The sequence below is a fragment of the Lissotriton helveticus genome, chromosome 4_1, assembly GCF_964261635.1.
Source record: "Lissotriton helveticus chromosome 4_1, aLisHel1.1, whole genome shotgun sequence".
In the NCBI taxonomy this organism is placed as follows: domain Eukaryota; kingdom Metazoa; phylum Chordata; class Amphibia; order Caudata; family Salamandridae; genus Lissotriton; species Lissotriton helveticus.
In genome coordinates, this window is record NC_136063.1 from 101,215,876 (window position 1) to 101,240,433 (window position 24,558).

General features: G+C 50.0%; 1 protein-coding gene across 5 annotated transcripts in view; it reads right to left on the reverse strand.

Annotated features, from left to right (window-relative positions):
* Positions 1–24,558, reverse strand: part of MROH1 (maestro heat like repeat family member 1) — a 2,054,050-nt gene that overhangs the window by 1,161,790 nt on the left and 867,702 nt on the right. For all 5 annotated transcript variants that reach the window (XM_078686516.1, XM_078686513.1, XM_078686514.1 and 2 more), the window contains one exon: positions 23,978–24,030. In XM_078686516.1, the coding sequence (XP_078542642.1) occupies positions 23,978–24,030 (53 nt within the window). The remainder of the gene's footprint in view (positions 1–23,977; positions 24,031–24,558) is intronic.

Here is a 24,558-nt window from a genome sequence, read left to right on the forward strand (position 1 = left end):
ACTGAACAAACTGGCGTCTATTATTAAGATAAGATCTAAGCAAGCTTAATGCCAAACCTGAGACTTCCAACCCACATAGCCTCGAGATGAGAAAGTCATGGCTCACGGTGTCGAAGGCCGCCGAGGGATCTAAAAGAATCAAGGCGGCCTTCGCACCTGAATCCTACGATGATCGAAGCTCCTCCGCTGCCATGACCAAAGCTGTCTCCATACCATGCCCCTCCCCGAAGCCATATTGTGTAGGATCCAGCGAGTTCTGTAGGGCAACAAAGGACGTGAGCTGGTGATTCATAATCTTCTCCAGCACTTTTGCTGGGAACCGGATCCTGGCTATAGGTTGATAATTACTATGAACACCAGGATCCAGACCAGGTTTCTTTAACAAGGGAAGGTTAGAAGTCCTCTTCCATGTCTCAGGGAAGATGCCAGAATCAAAAATCTCTTTAATAATAATTCGCTAATCTCCTGTGCAGCAAAGTGAAATACTTTTGGGGGGCAAGGATCAAAAGGAGCTCCTGATTTCACCTGTCTAACTGTTTGCAAAATCTGTTCTATATTTGGAGGAGCAAAGACAGCCAAATCATAATCAAACTGTTTCGGAGAAGAAAAAGATTCACTCACTATAATGTTACTATTATTTTCACAAAATGTCTCTTAAATCGAGAGCACCTTTACCCTAAAGAAATCTGCCAATTGATTACAAAATATAGCATTACTGTTCTGATAGGGGTGCAGTAGGAAGTGTCACTAACTCCTTTAGCACTGAGAACAGTATTTTACTTGATGTGCCTGCCTGCTCAATTTTATTAGCGAAATAGCTACATTGTTTCTCCGAAATCACTTTTTTATAGACAGTCAATGACTGAGTATAGGTTGCTTTTTCCGCATCTCCATAAAATTTTCACTAATGCCTCTCAGCCCGTCTGCATTTTTGCTTCTGAAGGCGCAGTGCATCATCGAACCAAGGTTCAGATTTCTTTAGCCGTTTACTGGTGAATATTTTTTCAGGGGCCAGGATATCTACTGCTGATTTTATCCAATTATTGAAGGTGTTAATAGCTGTATTAACTTCAGACATCAATATTGGTCTGGAGAACAGCTTGGTGAAGGTAGTCTCGGGATTGGTACACCCAGATCAATCCAGGTTTATGCCGCTCCGTAATACTGCCCTTAACCTCCGTAGACTCCATGGAGTGGTGGCCTCCGCTTCCCACATTCACGAACCGGAGGTACTTTTGTCTTTAGACGCCACTATGGCGTTCGACAGGATGGAATGGTTTTACTTGTTTGCAGTGTTGGAGAAGCTTGGGTTTGGTCCAGAGTTCATACGCTGGATCCGTCTCATATACACAGCTCCGTTGGCTCGAGTGGTGGTGAATAATCATAAGTCCCACGATTTTCAGCTGGGGAGGGGCACCCGTCAGGGTTGTACCCTTTCACCTCTTCTGTTTGCCCTGGCCCTCGAGCCGCTTGCGGCTTGGGTACGCTGGGACCGATCGATTAAGGGTCTGCGATGGACTCTGGAGTGGGAAGATAACATCTCGCTATATTATGCGGACGACATACTCCTGTATCTGACTTCCCCCCCGGCAGTCCCTCTTAGATTTTATTGATATTTTGGCAATCTACGGTAGGTACTCCGGTTTCGCTATTAACTGGGCGAAGTCGGTTCTCTGTGTTGAGCGGCGATCCCCCTGGAGTCCCCGCTAATTGTCCGGTAAAAATCGAACTGGTTAGCTTTCGTTACCTTGGTATACACATTTCAAAAGGTGCGTTTTGATGCCAATCTGTGTCCCCCTTTGTCCAGACTCCGTCGTGATATTACTAAATGGAGGGAGTTGCCTCTCTCCTTGCTTGGTCGGGCGGTTCTATTCAAGATGATGGCTCTTCCACGGTTTTTGTATGCCCTGCAGAACTCCTTTGATCCCGTCCCTCAGTCCTATTTTAAAGAAATAGAGTCATTGCAGCGCCGGCTTCTCTGGACCGGGAAGCAGCGGATCGCACTATCCAAACTGATGTTACCCTGGTATGATGGTGGGATCAGACTGCCTAATGTCAGGAAATATTATTGGGCCTCCCAATTGACCCCTATTAATCATGCGGTCTACGGCTCGCCGGCTGATCCCGGTTTTGCCATGGATCGCGGACAACTCCTTAGAGTTTTGTATGCTAGACGTGGCAGGTATCCTTTGCTGGATCCGACATCGGTTTCGGCGCGGGTGTGGCACGAGGCTAACCGTACTCTTAAATGGGACGGTAGGCTAACGATGGCCACGCCATTGTGGAGCTCTGAAGCTTTGGGTAGTTTGTGGAAGTCGAAGGGTTTTGATCGCTGGGACTTGATCGGCATATCGCAGGTCCGTGATCTGTGGGGTAAGGAGTGGATTTTGACCTTTCAGGAATTGCAAGCCAGGCACCAGCTGAATGACAGGGAGGGGTATCGGTATCTACAGATTAAACACGCGCTGACAGTGGCTATCCCAGGTGGTGAGAGGCCGCCGCCGGCCTCCCCGCTGGAGGATCGACTTTTGGATGGGTTCCTTCCCACTAAGGCGATTTCTCTGGTTTACAAGAAGCTGGTTAACCACACCGAGGATCCCCTAGTCAGGGTCCGGGAACAATGGGTTGCGGATGGATTAGTTCTGGAAAATGAGGACTGGGTGGAGGCTGTTTCCTCCCCCCGGGATGTTGCGATTCCTACGAGACTTCGCCTGATACAGCTTAGGATCCTCCACCGGTCCTATACCACGGGCCCCAGTCTGTGCCGTATGGGGCTCGCCTCTAGCGCAGAATGCCGTAGGGGATGTGGTTTGCCTGGAACATTTTTACATATACTGTGGGAATGCCCGATGGTTCAGAATTACTGGGTTGGGATACATGGGAAAATGAGCTAAGTATGGAAAGTACCGATTGCACGCGAGGCACGTCATTGCCTGCTCAATGTCTGGGAGCCTACCGACCTCCCAACTCATGGTAGGACTTGGGTCACCCTCACATTTATGCTTACCAAGAGAAACATAGCTCAGTTGTGGGGGGCTGGTCGAGCTCCTCAGATACGGAAATGGATGGAGGACCTTGACTGGTGCATGTTTTGGGAGAAATCAGTGTATGTTGCTAGGGGGCGACCCCGTAAGTGGGGGAAGATTTGGGACGCATGGAATTCCTATTGTGGGGATATTTGCACTCCACCCGACATTGATCCAATCCGGGAGGAACTGGATGAGACCTGATCCCTTTTTATGTACTCCTACATAATTCTGTAATGTTGGAAACTGTGCTCTCTGATAATACTATGCTGATGCCTAGGATTGATGGTCATGTTATGTAGTTTAATGTTTATGTTCAATAAAAAGAATTTAAAAAAAAGAAAATATTGGTCTGGAGGCAGCTAGAGTAGACTGCAGTTGCAAGGGGCTAATTTCCTTCTAATTCCTCCCTGTGAAGGACCTAGAGGCAGAATGAGGACGAGCAAGATGATGGGATGAGGTGAGTGAACTGTATACCTTTATGATCTGACCAGGGAATTTGCAAAATCTCCTGCATTTCCAGATGAGGGTTAGATGTAAATATGTTTGCTGGTGTGATAATGTTATCACAAAAGGGCGCGCTCCTTTAACATGAAACATAGATGTTTCTTAAACTTTACTTAAATGAATATTCATTGATTCCAATCAAGCCAACGTTACTGATGACGTTTTATCTTTATTCGAATATTTAGTATTCATCAAATTTATAAGTTCATCAAAATATTTCCGAAATCCATTATAGTCATGGATTATCAATTGCGTTTCATTATACCCAATGCATTTCGGGTTATCAAGCTAACCCTTCATCAGGGGTTTATGAAAACGCGTCAGGCTTCCGACTTCGAAGTTTGGAAGCCAGCAAACAGTTTATTAAGGCACTGAGAGACACAGTGTGACAAGGACAGCGCCACAATTAATTGATTTAAATTGATCTAAGTTACACGTGTGCACAGAGATCTCATTCATGTATTAGATGTAAATATACCATCTAAGATGTGTCCAGCCTCATGAGTAGGATGTGTAATAATTTGTGTCATCGAGGCAGTGGCCAACAGCTCTAAAAGTAAATTTGTATATGCATCATCAGCGTTTTCAAGATGTTAGTTAAAGTCACTCAAGATGGAAAACACCTGATGGTCAACACTAGCTTCAATAATATGGCTGATTATTTCTATAAATGTGCTCTTAGTTCCCGGTGGCCTGTAAAGAAATACGCCATTAAATATGTAATTTTCGGGGGCGGAGCTAGCCAGCGAGCGCAATGGACGCCTAGCGACGGAGCTCCGACCAGCACAGATAATTAATCCTCAATAATCCTGTTAAGAGCGGCTGACTGGACTCCCCGTCAACCTCCCCAGGTACCTGAACCGGTGCCCGACTGGTGACGCAGAGGACACGGGCGGAGAGACATCTGATGCGGCGCCGCGACCTTGCAAAGCTTTGATCCTGGAAGGCCGTGAAGCAGCAACCTTGCGTGCGCTCACGATCCGAGCGACGGGACACGACGTGCGGCTGCCAGGGGTGGCGCGACCCGGAGCTCCGACACCCGGAGGGCCTGGTTGGCGTGGACGAGGTGTGGAGGCACGGATCGGCTGTCGGAGCACTGCGGGGTGTCGGCGCTGTGTGGTGTGCCCCTCGGCGGGACGCTAAGGCGGTGGGAGACCTGAACCCCGCACTCGCGGTCCTAGAAGGGCAGGAGCAACCCTGTAGTGACCGGCTGGATGGCCCCGCGCTACATGTTAGACTCAGAAGGCCCACAAGGTGAGCGGCGCTACCTGGATCTTTACGAGCGGCGCGTCCGAGGCCATCACGCACGTAGCCTGCGCCCTAACGCCTTGAGCGGGCCCCGCCGTGCTTTGAGGCCTGCTTAGCCTGCTGAGAACCTGTGACGCACTTCGTGCAGAGACGCCCGGAGATTGAACGTCTCCCTTCACCGGCTGGCGATCAGCCTGGTCATTGATCACCCAGTAAGGAGGGTGACCCTGGGCCCTACGCCACCGATCCGGCCACACGAGAAACGGTGGGGGTTCTTGTCAGCGCTTCAGACTGCGCAACGTGGAACATTCCTTTATTCTTGTGGGAGGTGCTGATTCGTGGTGAATTGCAGTAGTGTGCTTGGCGACCCCTTTGTCAGCGAACTGACTCTGCGCTTCCCTGCCGGTGGGTGGGATCCCTGCCACGAGATGGGCAAAGGCGACAAAACCCAAAGCAAACTGCCCTTTTCGCAGAGACGATTGCAGCAGCACAGCCCGGCGCCGGAGACTGTGATGGTTACCAGTGCGGAGGAAGACCCGGGGGCGAACCTGGACATCAAAACAATGCTTTTAGCAATAGAGCAGAGCCTTCAGTCGAGTATATCTCCGCTGGGTTCCAAAATGGACGCTATGTCATGCCGCATGGACCGCATGGCTGAGCGGTTGGATAAACACGCGGAGAGGCATGATATGGCTGAGAGGAGGATGACTGAGGTCGAAGAGGCGCAGACGCACCTGGATACCGCGCAAAAAAGGGTGGAACGTATGAAGCAAACCTTACAAGACAAGACGGAGGATTTGGAGGCTCGCTCACGGCGCTGTAACCTCCGCAACACGGGCCTTCCGGAGAGCACCCATACGGGCCCCATGGAACTATTTGTGGAAAAGCTTCTCGCGACGGTCCTTGGAGAGGGAGTGTTTTCGAGTATGTTCACAGTGGAGCGAGCGTACAGGTCCTTGGCCCCGTTCCCCAAACCGGGCGCGCCGCCCCGTCCTATAATTGCGAAGCTACTCAACTACCGGGACAGGGACACGGCTCTTAGACTTGCGAGATCTAAACAACAGCTGCAATATGAAGGGTCGGCCATATCGCTGTATCCAGATTTAACGGCAAGAGTCCAAGAAGAGGGCAAACAATTCATACCACACAAGAAACGTCTCAGAGAGATGGGGTTGGACTATGCGCTGTTGTACCCTGCTAAGTTACGTGTTAATCGACATGGACATTCTCACATATTTACAGACCCTAAGGAGCTGCAGAAAGCCATGAAGCGTTGGTCGAAGGAACAACCTACGGACGATACTGGACACCAGGAGGAGGGTGCGAACGGAAGCCACTTGGACGATCAGGACAGAGCCCCGCTTAAACACGAGCGATAACTACCCATCGGACTGACAACCGGGGACTGTATTTCTAGCTGGAATGTCAGTCCAGTGGTACGATGAGGCGACTCGGCAACGAGAACGAATGATGCTTGCAGATGAGTGGAACTGATTTGGCCTTCATAGAGCTGCGTAACAATGCGCGAATCTCACTTATGGTGCAGGTATCGAGGTGGGGGGGAGGGGGACTGACTGACATATACGCCTTAAGGTATAGCATACAGGGATATGCTGCTCTGATCTCACAACTGTGCATGGCGGAGGCAGGCGAGCGGCTAACGAGAGTTCTGAGATTTAGGAGAGACTATGACTCTTGGCTACCCTGGCCCCTGCGTGTTAAGCTTGGATGCTCTGTTAGCATTTAGAGTTGGGGAATTGAAAGGTGGGTGGAGGGTGGGGGTCAGTCTTCTGTCGGACCAGGTTGGTGTGGGTCTGCTGTGGAAGGGTGTCGGGTGGGGTGTGGGAATGTTCAAAGTACTATTGTTGGTTCCAAATGCTAGTATGGTAAAACTGTCACATTTTGATGTCATGCTGTTGTAGCCCTTTCGAATGGCGCAGATGAATGGTGTCCCGGCAATGCCTAATAGTGGTGCCTCGGAAACCCTTAGAGCTTTAACCTGGAATGTCAGAGGGTTGAACGATTTCCGGAAATTAAGAAAGGTGTTGAATTATCTGCAGAGACATCACATAGACCTAGCACTCCTACAGGAAACTCACCTCCCACTGACAAGTAAGATGCTACACTACAGGGGCCTGTCAGGGAATACTACGGCAGCAGGGTTCACCACGCATTCCAGAGGGGTTCTTACGTGGATAAACCCTAGAGCTAAACTAGATCTGAGATTAGTATTGGCTGACCCAGAGGGCAGGTACTTAATATCCAGATGTACGGGGAAAGGCCATGACTTAATAGTGGTCAACGTGTATGGCCCAAACTACGATTCTCCAGACTTTTACGAGCGGTTGGCGAGGATCTGCTGTGACCATTCCACAGCGCACATGCTCTGGGGGGGGGGGGGGGGGGGGGGGATGGACTTCAACCTGGTGCTAGACCCTGAATTAGATAGATCTGCAGGCCCCCAGCGTAGGCCCTCAGCGGCTGCGAACTCGCTCCAGGCTGAGCTACTAGCGTTAGACATGGTTGATGTGTGGAGGGGGAGGAACCATGGCAGGGGGGCTACACGCATTACTCAGCGTACCATGACATTCACACCAGGATTGACTACTGGCTGGCCTCATTCTCCGTCACTAGGTATATATTATCCTGTACAGTTTTATCACACACACTCTCAGATCACTCGCCACTCCTCCTTGTACTGGGGACACCGATGGCCCGAATCCCACCTTTCACGTGGCGCTTCCCCCCATACTCGCTGCTTGATGAAACCTTCAGAGGGGAATTGGCTGAGGAGATTGACACCTTTTTTGACAAGAATATAGGCTTGGTTGAGAGCTTCCAAACGGTGTGGGAGGCGTTTAAGGTATTTATACGAGGTGTGGCAATGGCCAAGCACTCGAGTGTCCTGAAGGCCATACGGCAGCGCCTGACCTACTTAGAGTCTCAACTGACCGATTTTGAGGAGCGACTAGTGACCGACCCCGACCCCGAAATAACAGATAGGATCAAAGCCCACATAGCGGAATTCAATGAAGAGGCAGACAGGGAAGTGCGACACATGGGGAAATATGAGACAGCCAGGACATATGGGGAAAGTGAGCGCCCAAGCTCTATGCTGGCGAAACTTCTGCGGAATAGCAAAAGGGCCCCGCAATTGACTGCTCTGACGACCGCGGCGGGGGAGACTGTCACGTCGGAGGGGGAGATCCTGACTGTTTTCAGGGACTTCTACTCTGATCTATACACGTCTAAAGCTGCCAACTTGGACACAGACATAGAGGACTATTTGGAGCATATACAAATGCCCTTCTTGCCACAGTCACAGCGCGAATTTCTAATGTCACCTATACAGAAAGACGAGATCTCGGACGCATTGGCTAGCATGAGAGTGATTAGCGCTCCTGGGGCGGATGGTTTATCAGTGGGGTTCTATAAGGCATTTAAAGACAAACTCATCCCACACCTGGCAGCTCTGTTTGATGACATTTGTGTGGAGGGCTGTATGCCACAGTCTATGAGAGAGGCTCTGATAGTTACCATCCCGAAGCCTGGCAAACCTCCCAGCGAGTGCGGCTCATATAGACCACTATCGCTATTGAACGTAGACGCGAAATTATATGCAAAGGTGCTCGCCACACGTCTAGCCTTGATAGTTCCTGACTTGGACGCCCCGGAGCAGGCAGGCTTTGTTCCGGGAAGGAACCTTACTTACAATATCCGCACTGTCCTTGGGACCATACAGCATATCAGACAGGACACGAAGGCGGTCGCCATCTTCCTCGACATGGAGAAGGCCTTTGACTCCGTGGAGTGGCCGTTTATGCTGCGGGTCTTGCGTAGACTGGGGCTGGGGGAACCCTTCTTGCAAATGATCGGCGCCTTGTACTGGAGGCCGACGGCCAGACTGCGCATTGGCGATCGGGTGTCTGACCCCTTTGAAATCAGCAGAGGCACCAGGCAGGGCTGCCAGCTTTCACCATTGTTATACGCGCTGGTAGCTGAGCCGTTGGCCAGTGCGTTGCGGGAATATCATTGGCACCGGGGAGTTTGCTTCCCGACTTACAAAATCATAATCTCTACATACGCAGACGATACGTTGCTATATGTGCGCAACCCTGAGGTGAACCTTACCTCGGTACTACGAGAAGTGGTCAGCTTCGGAGCGCTATCCGGACTCCAGATCAATTGGGAAAAATCTGTTTTTCCACTGACCCCGACTACGAGCCCATTTGAAAATGGAATACCCTCTACGCTGGTCAGCGGAACCGGTGCGCTATCTTGGCATCATGATCCACACAGACCCAGAGGTGTTGTTCCGGGAGAATTATGGGGTGGCGTTTAGCAAATGTCAGGAGGACGTGGAGAGATGGTGTAAACTTCCTCTAACACTGATGGGCCGCATAGCCGTCATGAAGATGGTTGTACTGCCCCGGTTTTTGTTTTTATTCAACAATTTGCCAATTGTTCTGTCGAGGGCCTTCTTCAGGAACCTGACCTCACTCTTAGTCCGCTTAGCCTGGGGAGGTAAGCAACCGAGGATACAATGGTCCACGCTCACGCTCCCGTACGAGCTGGGAGGGCTTGGAGCCCCGGATGTGGAGCGGTATTACAGTGTGGCACAAGCTACCCACCTGCATACGTGGATACATGGAGCTGGTAACATTCCCCACGTGCGTATGGAACGGCTATTTGCGGACCCAGTTCCACTTCCGGCTACGATATGTTCCCCTATGGACCGCAGGACCGGAGTTTTAGACTCGATCACGTCCACGAACCATGCGTGAAACTCGCTACTATAAGCCGGTGAAGGTACAGTGATATACTCCCCCATAATGGCGGTGGAATGGGCTCTTTGGCTGTCTCTGGTCGCGGAAAGGGGCGTAGTGCGAGCACTGCATGAGCTGGGTATAAAGAAGGCTGGCAAGCTCTTCGAGGATGGCAGGTTGAGAACCTGGGAAAATGTCTGCCAGGCGGCGGAGGGTGCGACGTTATTGCAACGGTTCCAATTTTACAGGGTCCGCAGTACATTGAAGGAGGTGCTGGGCTTAGAGTTAGAAGAGCCCCAGGAGCTCCCGGAACTCTCCCATGTCATTAAAACAATGCAATCGCAAAAACTGGTGTCGCATCTGTACAGAGCCAACACAATGCATAGAGCGCAGGAGCCCTCGAAGGCTAGACTCGCTTTGCAACAGGACTTACAGATCACTATAGACGATCAAATGTGGCGGTACTGCTGCTCTAGCACCAGGAGGCTGTCCTTGAATGGACGACACCGGTTGATCCACTTTAAGTTATTACAACGAGTGTACTACACTCCTGAACGCCTGCACCGTTACGGGCTCAGGCAGTCCCCCGAGTGTGAGCGATGCCGCGCACCCAACGCTGATTTTCTGCACTTGGCATGGGGTTGCAGCAGAATTCGCCTGTTCTGGGAGGCAGTGATAGCGGAACTGGGAGAGATATTAGGTATTGAAATACCTTAGGACCCAGCACTAGCGCTGCTTGGCCACTCCAGAGGATTGCCAGTAGCGGTGCAGCGATTTGCGGACATGGGTCTGCTAATGGCGCGGCGTGTAGTGGCACAATGCTGGATGAGGGTGCCGCTCCCTACGAAGTGGAGATGGGCTAGGGACATGATTTTTTGCTGCACACAGTCGGAACACTATAGTGAGCTGCTCCCTCCCACTAGCAGACCAAAGGACTTCTGGAGTCTTTATCGCGCCTTTAGAAATGCACAGGAGGACATAGCTGCCACACAGACCACTGCAAGACAGAGGAACACGAGCGGTATACTACCTGGTAGTCCACTAACGCACCACCCTACCGGGGGCAGCCTAGACGAGCGAGGGGGCAGGCTGGCCAGTGACTTCGCGAGTTCGGAGAGCGAGTAGGGCTGAGAAGGGGCCTCACTGGGGGATTTGAGACAGATCCAGATTAGGCGGGCCGGGCCCGGGTACCACATTCTTGACTTCTGAAGCAGGGCATACACACAGTGAACTAATACAAGGACGGGATGTACACGTAGTGAGATACATGGCTGACACATGCGCTAGGGAACCTGTTATCTAGTTGGGGGGGGATTTCAGGGGAGGTATTTCACGGGGGTGGGGGGGTGGTAGTTCACCAGAGGGTGTTTCTTAGTGGGGGAATTATTCAAAAACAACCACACCTCTGACAGATACATACTGCGGAAGAACCATCACTGTACTGTACCCCTAGTCAACGGGATGCCTGGCGGCCGATATTGCCTAGTACTACATGCCAAGTACGTCCATTTGACTAGTTACGCTGCCGGCCCTGGAGGTTGTAGGCTGTACGCTGTGTATATCCCCCAGTACATGAATAAAGGTGTTAACATTTTTTTTTTTTTTAAATGTAATTTTCACTAATTGTGATTCCAAATGAAAGGAGTTCACACTCAGGATTGCTTCCTAAGGTTAAACTTTTTATTGTTCGATTATCCTTAACAATAACGGCTACGCCCCCTCCCCTTTTTTTCTGTCTATCATTCCTAATTAATAGATATCCTTTGGGAATGGCCAGTGAGAGCTCTCTATCAGATGTATCGTCTGCCCAGGTTTCTGTAACAAATGCCATAGCTATATCATGAGCCTCCAATAGTTCTGCAAACGCTGTGTTATGTTTGATTAAGGGGCGAGTATTTAAAAGTAAGTCTCACAAACGTTTTTGTGCCACTGTGTAAGAATTCAAAGTCTGTTGTGCCTCAGAACAGCATCTGGTATTAGTAAAAAGGAACTTTAGATTGCATCGCGGGCATATCACAGGTTCTTTAGTGAGATCCAATAACGGGCAGGATTCCTTTAATTGGACATTAAGATTCAAGAGAGTATTTCTTGAGTATGTAATAATTGATTCTAGACTTGGCAATGAACAGTGCAGACAGCGGGACCATGTCTTTTGCCTACTTTGAGTAAATAAAAGTGGGACCCCACTGACCGACTTGTTGTTCCATTTCATAGTTCTCTATGAAAAAGGAAGGGAGTGCTATGCAGAGTACTCGGAATACTGCTGCACAACCAAACTGTAGTTTGCCTGAAGCAAGCTTCCCTGAATTGAGGGTAAATCACCCGAGTCCAACACTTGCTGAAAGAACGGTTTACCTCACCAGATGGTGGATGAGGGGACGTAAGACACCAGCGATATCTGAGGCGTAGTGAAATTGAGAAGAGACTGATTTCAGAGGTTATAGGGCATAAGATAGATTAACCACTAGGATCAATTCTCTCTAAGGGGAGTAGGAGTCCCCAGAGTAGGAGGTGCATGGCACCCTCCTCTTCTTCAAATTGCAAAGCCAATTTACAGACAACTCTACAGGCTAACTAGGGGTGGATTTTCTTTTTTTGGAAGGTGAGAGGCCAGAAGCCCTTGGCGTTGAACGTGAACTTGACTGCAAACTGCCTGTATTTGTCAATGTCCACAACCTGGGATCCTCTGACCTGGATTAATGATTTAACATCGACCTCCTTGGGACTGGCCCACCCGCTGGTTCCTAGACCTACGTCGCTGGGTCCCACGTCCAGGCAGAGGCTGGGCAGCATGCGTAAACCAGTAGCTAGACTGGGTCGAACGTGGTGGGGCACCCCTTCCGTAGCCACGAAAGGGGCGAAAAGCAGACTATGTGGGGCAAGATGATGCCATGAGGCCCAGGTTCTGCCCGTGGCCCTGGAGTCCTTGAAACGCTCAAGTGACGAGTCTGCCTTGTCATTAAACAAGCAACAGCCATCAGAGGGCATGTCCATTAGGTGGTTTGGACATCCCCAGAGAAACCAGACGTCCTCAACCTGGCGTAGTGCCTCAGGGCTACTGACGTGAAAACCGCTCAGCCCAGTGAGTTAATGGTATCCAGCCCACATCTGATGGTGAATTTGGTTGAGTCTCAACCCTCTGCCACTGCGCCGGTGAGAACGGCCCATGTCTCCTCCAGGCACTGTGGCAGCAGTTGCGCAACCATATCCCACACAATGGGTATAACGGCCCACGAGGCATGCAGTATTCACCGACCACAGTGCTAAGATGGCAGACAAGAACAACATCTTCCCTAGGTGGTCCACCTTGTTGGATCCCCTATCTGGGGGAGCTGTAGGGAACGTGCCTTTTGAGGATAAAGCTTGGACCACTAAGCTCTCGAGGATCAGGAATTGGGAGAGGAAAAGTGGGTCACCCGGGGCTGGGAAGTGGCATTGGGCAATCATCCTGTCCACAGGAGCTCCTGTGCTGGGCTTGGAACAAGCGCCCGGATGTACGTTGGTGAGGACTTTATTAAGGGGTTCCGAAGAGGCCGCTGCTGGTTGAAGCACCTCTGTCAGAAGATTAGTCTTGACTGCCACAATAGGAAGCTCCAGGCCCAGAGCCTAAGCCGCCCTACGCAACACCACAGCATATGACTCTCCCTCCTCCAAAGCCTCGGTAGGGAGACAAAGCATGCCACGGTCTGGGGAGGTATCCAGGACCACTGGCATCCTCTCGCCTGTCTGGCTCATCAAGCTGGTCAGCCAAAGGGTCAACAGACCCCTCCCAGTCCTCCTCACCCTCCTCTGGTTGCCATTCAGGCCTAAAAGGAACACCTGGGATGAACAGCGGCACAAAAGTACCCTCTGGCAACGGTACCGGTGACGGTCGACACCGGTCCGGCTCCGTGTCAAAGTCCGGGGTGAGACTGGGGATGGCCGGTTGGGGACCGGACCAGCACCAGGGTAGGTATCGTGAAGTCAACCGGTGTCGATCCGGATGTAGGCCTGGATCCACGGGGCCCTCTGACGTCGGAGACGCCGGTCTCGAAGTCCCAGGGTCCTCAACTGGTTCCTCTGGCCTGAATGAGTGCAGGCGGAGTCGGGCAGCCAAAAATGCTGTGAAGTTCTTTGTGGAAAGCTCGGAGCTGGGCAGGGAATGCTCCGGCACTGGGAAAGCGTGGAGCAGTCCCAAGAACAGGCACTGAAGACGGAGCTGAGGAGTGGCGACACTCCGGATCCCACGTCGGCCGATGTACGAGAAGAAGGTGAAGAGTGACGCGGCTTCTTCGCCTCCTTATTGTGCTTCTACTTACCTGGCAATATCGAAGACTTCTAAGAGGAATTGTGGTGATGACTCTGCAATCAGTCCAGAGACCTTCCTCTCGACGGGGACCTCAAACTACAAAGAACAGACTGCCGGGGCCTCCAAAAACTTTCAGGACTGCCCCCACAAAGACTTCGGGTCGACCGACGCCAACAGACGGAGTCGACCGACGCCACCTATCAACACGCAGGGGTACTGATAAAGAAAAATCTCCAGATCCAGTCGGACGCCTGGGGGTTATATTAAAGGTAAGGAATCTGTAACTACAGTCTCTTTCAGATACAGCAAATAAAGGCTGCTGGTTTCTGCTGGTCTGCTGACATTTGCAGGTCTATAAGGATCAGAGATGTTTCCATACTGTATGCCGCTCGATACAGAGACACTACAAGTTGCAGGATCGCATTTTATGCCACAAAAACAGAGCTCAGCCGATTCACAGGCTTCTCTGGGATTTTGACTGCAAAGGGCCGCAGGTGTAATAGTTTAAAGTTGGAAAGGACTGCTTGGTCTGCATTGGGTTTCTTTAAGAAAGGGGCAAGCAATGCCTTTTTCCACTCCATTAGAACACAAGTGTAAGCTTAGTTAATGAAATACTGCAGACTGTCAGCAAAGGTTGGACAAATTCTGAAATAACGGCTTCCCAAATATTAGGTGGAATAGGACCTAAAGGGGAAACCTACGAGCTCGAACATGCAATCTCGGTAAACTGTTCCAATGAGAACAGATCCAGGTGTCATACACAGGAGCTATCAGCTGATCGCCAGCTACTCCTACCAAGTCATTGTTAAGGGACCTTGATAGGGACGCACCAGCCAGCTAAGAAAAGTAATCATCTAGACTTGCAATATCTGGTGACAGGTTCTGTGTGGAGGGATGAACAAGTTGCAAATGATTGTCATTTTACCCTCAAAATGGCTCGAGAGCTTATCTACCAACCCTGTGAATGTTCAACAGCAGCTGATGTGCACTTGGGGGAAGCTAAGGATTGAACGATCTTGAAAATTATTAAGGAGAATTTTTAGCAGCTAGGATCTTATTAGCATAGAATTCCGCCTAAGTTGAGACTATCATTCTTCAAGGCCTTTTTAACTTAATTCTAGCAGTGGAGGAATAATCAAGACACCAGAGTCATTCCAATTTCTTGTAGCCAACTTTGACCTCTTTTAATGATGGAGTGTAACAAGGGGCCCAGGGTCTGTCATGTTTGGGGCAGACCATCTTCAAAGGCACCACGGAGTATAAGGCTATATTGTCAGTTATAGAGACCAGATCATGAGCCCTATCAGTCATACAGAGCCGATGGACAAAATTAGAAATATATAATTTTGCCCAGGGGCGTTTCCGCTGTGTCCCATTAGTTCTCGGATGTCTAGGAGACATCTTATTCTCCAACTTAATGGTAAACTTGAAAAGATGATGGTCAGACCACACCTGCGCTAAGATTTCATCGCAATCAACTGACTCTGTTGGAACAAATATAAATTCCACCTTATGACTTTGTTGGTGTGTAAGACTCAGGACTCTCACAAAGAACTCTCAGGTTGCCATTCCACTAATACATTTGGAGATCAGGTGGCTAGGTGACTGTTATAAAGTTGGCAAGGCAAAGCGAAAGAGGAAGCTAGAGATCTAAAAAAAAGAGTATAAGAAAGACCAGGTGGGTGGTAACAAATACCACCACTCAGCAGGACACATGTAGAGGATGCTATAGAGCAGCCTATTAACTCTGGTGCGGGAAGTCCAGGAGAGAGTTCTCTTTTTGAGTACTCTGCTCCTACTATTACTGCCACTGTGGGCAAAGGCATGAAGAATAGTGCTGGGACAAGAAGCATAAGATAGCCATGTTTCAGGGAGCAATAAAACTGCAGGCCCTCCTTGATGGAGTAATTCAAAAATCACTTTTGTATGTTTGACAGCAGACCGAATGTTAAGGTATACCTTAATTCCGAAAACTTCACTTTACACAGGACTGCCTACCTGACGCATGGTGGCATAAAACGTTAACGATTAGACAATCTCCCTCATTACATTGTCTTGTGCCCTTCCCGGTAGTGTTGTCAAAGTCACAAGCCTACCCACCTAACTAAGGGTGGGATGCATGGTTTGTTTTTATCTAATTCCCCCCTTACATTTCATTGCACACTTCCAGTGTGCTCATGTTACCCTAGCTCACATGTTTAGCCACAATTATTTTATCTGTGTTTACTTAAGAAAGGTTGGGGGCAAACAGAGGTTCAGTACAATGCAAATCTATCGGGACCCAAAGATTTCAAACCAAAATTAAGTAGCAGCTAACCACGAACAGTAGAAAAATAGCCAACTTGACTGGCACTGGGCACATAAGGAGTGCAGGCAGTCTTGCATTTGACACTCATGTGGCACAACTGTACAGCAGTCCTGTTTAAGTAGGGCCCTTCCTGCCTGCACATTGTTAGGACCCAAACGATTAGAAAGTCAACCTTAGATGGCATCAATCCATGTCCCTAATGAGTGGGGAAAAAATGATGCCAAATGGACGGCAGCATACTTCGCATCTGTCTGTTATACAAGAAGGGATCACTTTCCTTTAGAGATGTTCTCCCACACCCCGCAGGCCTCTTCAACAGATCATACAACAGTAAGCTAAGCGCTAAAATATACAAACTGTAAGAGCTAGCCTGCTAAACAGCAAGACAAGGTAAATTATAATTTAGTACTTTAAAAATTCTACGATAAAAGTCAAACTTTAAAATAATCACAATCTTATTACACACAGCACACACTAGCTGGCATTAAAAAGATTCTCTTCCTCAGGTTTCAGGTAAGGGATTGGTTAGGTCCCAAAAATGATTTTTATTATAATAGTTCTCCCTGGCTGATGTATTAGATCAGGTTCCACCCAATCGCCTACTCTAGATGCTAATTTAAAATTGTTTGCGCCTTGCTGTGTTTTGTGAGACAGGATACATTTCGCCATAGGGTGCAAAGCTTTGCTCCTATTTTGGTACGGCATTATATCTCTGGGGAAAATATTGGGGAGAATTTAGAGCACAGAAAATATCACCTGAATAACCCTTGGGTGATCTTTAATCGTTGTATGTGTGCTTTAGTTGAGGAAAAAAACACTGGGACTACCAATTAGACCTTCAATAATCTGACTAGTTCCATATCAATTTAGGTGTGTCCAAACTTTGAGTGCAAGGAATTTTTTTTCCCAATACATTACTCAGACATGGAAATAAGATTTTAAGGAAGCGATGCATAAGTCACTACTTGTGTAATGATATATCTGTAAGAGACATTAGTTAGTGATAGATTCCTTACCATAGAATATCCCCAGGCGTCAGACTGGATCAGGAAAGTTTTTTGTCAGCAGTACCCCTGCGCGTCGCAAGGTGGCGTTTTGCAGCTCTGCGTCTGTCGCTGGCGTCGTATGCGCCGAGATAATGTCACAGACACTACTTAGGCGCCACCCATGCACGCGGACATCAGCTCTTTATAAGACTTTCCGCGCCAGGAACGCAGAGCCATGCAAGAAACTGACCACTGGTGCCATGAAACTAGGGCCCTGAAAGGGGATGACCTTAACCCTAGAAATCAGTTCGCGGAGCGGGGAGGATGAGTGGGGAGGTAAGGAATCTATCACTAACTAATGTTACACAAGTAGTAGCTTGTGCATCTGAAAGAGACACATTAGTGATAGATTCCTTACCTTAGAATAGATACCCCAGCAATACCAACCCCAGTGGTGGGTCTTCAAACAAGATCACACCAGAAAGTCACGGAGAACGGAACACGCATAGAAGCCGTCTATCTGTACTTGACTGTCAAGGCAGTAATGTTTGGTAAACGTGTGCAGTGAGGACCACGTAGCTGCCTGACAAATGTCCTGCAAGGGAACGCCTCGTCCCTTGGAAGTATTGGCTGCTGTTGCCCTGGTAGAATGGGCATGCAGCCCCACAGGAGGCTCCTTCTTAACCAACAAGTAACATGCTTTGATGCACAGAACGACCCATCGAGAGATGGTTCATTTGTGCACGACCCAAACATTTTTGGTGCCCACATAGCAAACAAAGAACTGGTCATCAACCAAGAACGGTAGTGTGCGTTTCAGATAGAACGAGAGTGCACGTTTAGGTTCCAGACGATGGAGCATCCCTTCCTCTTTTGAAGGAAGCGGAGGCTGAAAGAAGGTGGGCAAAGTGATTGTTTGCCCGATGTGGCAGGGCGTGACAACCTTTGGCATGAAAGAAGGACGGGTCCTTAAAACCACCTTGAACGGATGAACAGAAAGGAAAGGAGGTTTAAAAGGAAGAGCCTGGAGCTCACTCACTCTTCTGGCAGAGGTGATGGCTACCAGGAAAGCCGTCTTGAGAGTAAGAAGACGGAAGGGACAGTTATGAAGGGGATCAAAGGGAGCGCACATCAGATAGGTAAAAACAAGATTTAAGTCTCATTGAGGCATTATAAAAGGCACAGGAGCAAACGTGTGTAATGGCTTTGAGGAAGCGATTAACAACTGGGGACTTAAAAAGCAAAGGCTGATCTGGAAGCCGTAGAGAGACAGAGATGGGCGAAAGATAACCTTTGATAGTGCCCAGAGCAGAGCCCTGCTGGGCCAAGGAGAGAAGGAACAGAAGAACGAGGGGCAGAAAGGGGATCCACAGCCTTTGCTGTGCACCATGCCACAAATTTGTTCCACCTGCAGGCGTATACCATTTTAGTGGAGGAACGCCTCGCTGTCAGAATGACATCACAGACTTCAGGAGGAAGGTCGAAAGCTGTCAACTGTCGCCGCTCAATCTCCACGAATGGAGGTGGAGGCTGGACAGGTCCGGGTGGCGGACCGTCCCCTGCTGCTGCAACAGAAGATCCTCCCTAAGAGGCGGTCGGATCGGGGGATCGATCGCCATGCTGTGTAGCTCGGGATACCAGTATCTTCGTGCACAATCCGGAGCCACAAGGATGACTTGGACCCGGTATTGCCGAATCTTCTTCAGCACTCGGGTCAGAGGTGGTATAGGTGGAAAGGCGTACAACAGACCACAACTCCACTTGTGACGAAAAGTGTCGCCGAGCGAGTGCCGCCTTGGAAATTCTAATGCGCAGAACGGATGACATTGTGCGTTCTCTTCGGTGGTGAATAGATCTAACCAAGGCTCTCCCCACTGCAGAAAGAGACCTTGCGCCACGTCCGAGTTCAGATGCCATTCGTGACCCATCATGCACTGGCGGCTGAGTTCATCCACCCGGAAGTTCAGAGAACCTGCCAGGTGTTGAACCACCAAGGAAATGCCTTGATGTTCCAGCCATGCCCAGAGGCGCAGAGTCTCCTGACACAGGGCCACAACTCCACCACGCCTTGTTTGTTGCAATTCCACATGGCGTTGTGTTGTCCATGAACACCTGCCCTTCACTTCTCCGGACTGAGGGAAGGAATGCCTTCAGTGCAAGACGGATCGCCCGAAGCAACAAAAGGTTGATATGGAGCCGGGACTCGCCGGAGACCAGAGGCCTCTGATCTCCGCCTCTACCAAGAGGCCGCCCCATCCCAGGAGGGATGCATCCGTCACCACTGTGTGCTCCGGTTAGGGAAGGGAGAGAGATCTGCCATTGACCCAATCGCGATTCGTGAGCCACCACTGCAATTGTCGTCCAGTGCCCTCCGAGATCTGGACATGATCGGACAGGTTGCCCTGATGCTGTGCCCATTGAAACTTCAGATCCCACTGCAGAGCCCGCATAGGCCCTCTGGCATGTTGCACTAGCAGGATGCAGAAGGCCATCAGGCCCAGGAGACAGAGGGTCATCCTGACAGAAACCCGGGATAGAGGCAGAAAGATCAGAATCATAGCTTGAATATCCCGGACTCGCTGCTCGGGAGGATAAACCCTAAACTGTGTTGAAAACAGAACCGCTCCAATGAAGGGGAGCTTCTACGAGGTACTCAGGTGTGACTTTGGCACGTTGATGGAGAACCCCAGCAAATGCAGGAGGTCAGCCGTAGTCTGTAGGTGGGAGAAGACTGCCAGTGGCGAGCCCGCCTTCAACAACCAGTTGTCGAGATAGGGGAAGACTGGAACCCCTGATCTGCGCAGATGAGCTGCCACCACCGCCACTGTTTCGTAAACACCCTAGGGGCACTGTTAAGGCCAAAGGTGAGCACGGCAAACTGAAAATGCTCATGGCCTACCGTGAACCGCAGGTAACGCTGGTGAGCTGGCAGGACGGGGATATGAAAATCTGCGTCTTGCAAGTCCAACGCTACCATCCAGTCTCCAAGGTCGAGGGCAGCCAAGACCTGAGCCAGAGTCAACATCTTGAACTTCTCCTTCCGAAGGAAGTGATTGACGTTACTGAGGTCCAAAATAAGGCGTAGGCCTCCTTTTTCCTTTTTGAGGCCCAGAAAATAGTGGGAATAACAACCACATCCTACTTCTGGCCCAGGAACGCGCTCGATGGCCCCTTTGGCCAATAGGGCCGTGACTTCCTGTTGGAGAAGCGCAAAGTGATCCCCCGACATGCGGTGGAACTGAGGTGGCATGGCTGGAGGGGCAGACTCAAAGGGGAGGGTGTAGCCCCTCCGGACGATTTGCAGCACCCACCTGTTCGAGGTGACAGAGCGCTAGTGGGGGAAGTGATGTTGAATCCTGCCACCCACCGGCGTGTGGTGCACCCAAAGCTCAGACTAGGAAGGCTTTGTGGCGGATGCTGCGGGAGCGGTGGTGGACTGACCGGCATGCTGGCCCCTATGCCGCGGCACCGGCAACCACTTACGCGCTTAGGTTGGTTCTGCGCAGGCTTCTGGCTGAACGAACGTGTTGGGGGGCCCCTTCTGTGGCCACGAAAAAAACGAAAAGCAGACATGGCCGGGTGCGTGGTGGAGAGACCCAAGGACTTGGCCGTAGCCAGAGAGTCCTTAAAACGCTCCAGCGCACTCTCTGACTTAATTTCAAACAGGCGAGTACCATCAAAGGGCATGTCCATGAGGGAACTCTGAACATCCCCTGAAAACCCAATGGACCTTAACCAGGCAGGGTGACGGAGGGCCACTGTCGTGGAGATCGCCTTACCCAGTGAGTCTGCGGTGTCCAGCCCATACCGGATGGCGAACTATGCTGCGTCCTTCCCCTCAGCAACAGATTGGGAAAGCACTGCCCGAACCTTCTCCGGACACCAAGACAGCGTCTGGGCAACCGTGCCCCACAAGTAGCGGCCCAAGAGGCATGCAGTGTTCACCGACCGCAGCTCCAAGCTGGCAGAGGAACACAATTTCTTGCCAAACTGTTCCAGCTTCTTCGATTCCTTATCCAGCAGAGCAGTAGGGAATGCGCTTTGGGAAGTTATTGCTTGGATGACCAGGCTCTCCGGAGTTGGGTGGGTTGTCAAAAAGGCAGGGTCACACGGTGCCGGGCGATAATGCCTGGCCACGTTCTTAACCACAGGAACCCCCGTGGCTGGTCTAGACCAGGTGCCCATCAACACATCCATTAACGCCTCATTGAACGGAAGCAGAGGCTCCATAGAGCTTGTCGCTGGCTGAAGAACTTCAGTGAGGAGGTTAGTTTTGAGTGTGACACCACATATGTGGCTCCCTACTCTATGGCCACAGCAGGAGGAGACAGAAAACCAGGTTCAGAGGAGAGGTCAAGGCCACCTGCATCCTTAGACTATTCCGCCAACTCCTGTTCCGACTCGCACTGCCATGCATGAGGGTCCTCAGACCCCTCCCAGTCGTCCCCCTCCTCCACTTCCCGTGGCACAGGCTGGGGGGACAGGGGAGTACAAATGGTCCAACGGCGCCGGGAACGGCTCCATGTCCCAATTAGGGTCCCAACCTGGAGCAAAACTGTCCGGAAACCCGGGCAAGCGCAGATATGGAACGAACGGAACACATTGCGGTACCGGGAACTGAGCTGGGGACAGAGGACCCTGCGGCGCCGGGTCGGAGCCGGCGGCGGCACCGGTAGTGGAGTCAGCGGCAAGGAAGGGCCCTCAGCTGGGACTGCGTGGCCCTTGCAACTGAGCCGGAGTCGCCGAGGGACCTGGATAAGGTGGGTAGGCTGCGGGACTCACAGGCTCCAACTGAGCCACGGGGGAGGTACCCCCTCGCCCGGAGACCGAGGTAGGACGTCGGAGAGCGCAAGCACTTCTTCGACTTTTTCTTATGACGTCTCTTACCCGATTCCGAGTGTGAAGACTTCGACCCGAGGAGCGATGATGATGGCTCCGCGGTCGGTATCTCGATCGACCCCTGGACCTCGAACGGCGCAGAGACGACTGGCGGGCCTGCAGCAGTTTTCGGGACTGCTCCCACAAAACCTTCGGAGCCATTGCCAGACAGTCGGAACATGACCGGGAGTCATTGTCGCGCTCTAAACAGTAGAGACAGACGGCATGGGGCCGGCCACCGACATTGTACGGCAGCAGGTCCTGCAGGCTTTTAACCCAGGCATCCCTACGTGGCACCAGAAGTCAAAGACTCAAAAGAAGTAGAGGCAAAAGTCTCAAAAAAGTTAGTCAAATAGTGACTAGGGTACATGCTCTAACCAGATCTACGCTTGCGGGCACAGGAAAAGAAAGAACTGAAATCAGCGCGCATGGGTGGCGCCTAAGTAGTCTCCGTGATATCATCTCGGTGCATACGACACCAGCGACAGACGTGGAGCTGCACGACGCCACCTTGCGACACACAGGGGTACTGCTGATGAAAAACTTTCCGGATCCAGTCTGACGCCTGGGGATATTCTAAGGTAAGGAATCTATCACTAACGTGCCTCTTTCAGATCTTCAAATACTAGGGGACATGAATCACCCTCAGGACATTTAAGGTAATCATATAGCCACAATACTCTGGTCATGATACATCTACCACCCCTAACATCCTGGGTTTCAAATTCATGGATTTAATGGCTCTTCTTTCTTCATTTTAGGAGCGACTAGAAGGAGTTTTAAATGATCTATTGGGTGGTGGCTCTTCTAATTTGCAGAGGAGGTTGACTACATCTGTTTTTTGTCTCATTTCATATTAAAAATACCACAATGATCATCTCTGAAGGTAATAAGAAAAACACTGTTTGGCGTTTTGGGGTTGCTTCACCACCTCGAACAGAACTACTGCCCACCAACGGAATAGGTCCAAATTCCAAGCGCAGCATGATATGAAATATGAAAACAAAATGGCCAACAATGTGCAAGCAGAAGCTAAAGGAGTAAATTCAATACAATTCATATGCTCAGAGACCTGCTTAAATAGGGTGAAGGCCTAAGAATTACACCATACTAATTCCAAAAGCAGAATTTCGACTTAAGCTCCACCCAAACTACAGCCAAAAAACACATCCATAACTCGCAACTAAGAAATGGCAGCGCTACTAACTGTGAACCAGGCTAAGACTCATGCACGGGGAGCCGTCACTTACCAGAGCTTTTAAACTGCACCCTTACGGCATTTGCTCCATGCCAAGGATACTGCTATAACATGTAGGCCCCAGCACCTTGAGGGCATCACTCACTCACCTACTCCTTATGCTTCCTGAATCTCTTTCTGCTTCAGGGTACAGGGCATTGTAGACAAAATGTAGGTGCTGGTTGTAAGCAGTAAAATTCTCTGTCTTCTTGCCTGAAAGCAACCCATTTCACCACCCTGTTGTATGAGTCCCAGCTGGCTGTCAAGCGGGAATGTATTGTCCAGAGCATGAGTAAGCAGATGTGCATGAGTTCAGTAGGGGCACAAGCACATATGGGAATTTCTGCTGTGTGGGGGAGAGGGAACAGAGTGGACTCTGGTCAACTTGTGTCACACTCCAGACGCACAGAGCACTGTTCACCACCAGAATGACACCACAGACATAGTGGCAATGTGAGGTGCTGTGCAGCTTTTTTGTTCACAGAAAGCAGAATCGGCTATTTTCAAATGGAAAGATTATCAACCCACCCAAAGAATGTATATAAAAAACTTTATATTTCGTTTTCAGTACAACTAGCATGAAATTAAAGCAAACACATATGACATATTTAACAGCGGTATCATCATTTAATTAAAGTTTAGGGTCCTTACCCATGGTAACAGACTAATCAAACAGTGAACGGCTGGTGCAATGGTACCCAGTATGCTGGCTGCATTACTAAATAACACTCACCTGCAGAAGCTTGTCTTCCCACTCCTTCTGCAGCAGACTCTTTTCAGTGTGGTCTGAAAAAAAACAAATTGTGGAATATAATCTGCCAGTTTACCTTCAATACTCTATAAAACACATTCTTGAGCTGCCAATATCAAGCACAGTAATCTAATTTTAGTAGCATACCCAAGATGCAATTAACAGCCTGTTTGTTTCAACATGATTTGAATATTTCTTAACCGTCGCATCTCAGTTTTCTTTTTCCTGGGTTTTGCACTCTTAAAGCAAGATTTAGGATTTTAATTAAGCTCCCTTCAATGCAGAACACAGACTACATGTATGCAACATTCTCATTTGCATTGCTGAATCTTCACTGATAGTCATGAACACTTGGAGAGTAGCAGGATAACTCAAGTTAAATAAAGCGTGGTTTTGCAGGAGTAAAAAAAAGTAGTATATCTAATTAAGTGTTACGCTCCATGGTTGTCAAAGTGTAGATCACTTGAATCAGTTTCAAGTGTTTCCCGACCCAAATACGCATCAGTGTGTCTGAATCCAGGCCTTAGACTAGCTGAAGTGTATACTGACTTCCATGTTCCTAG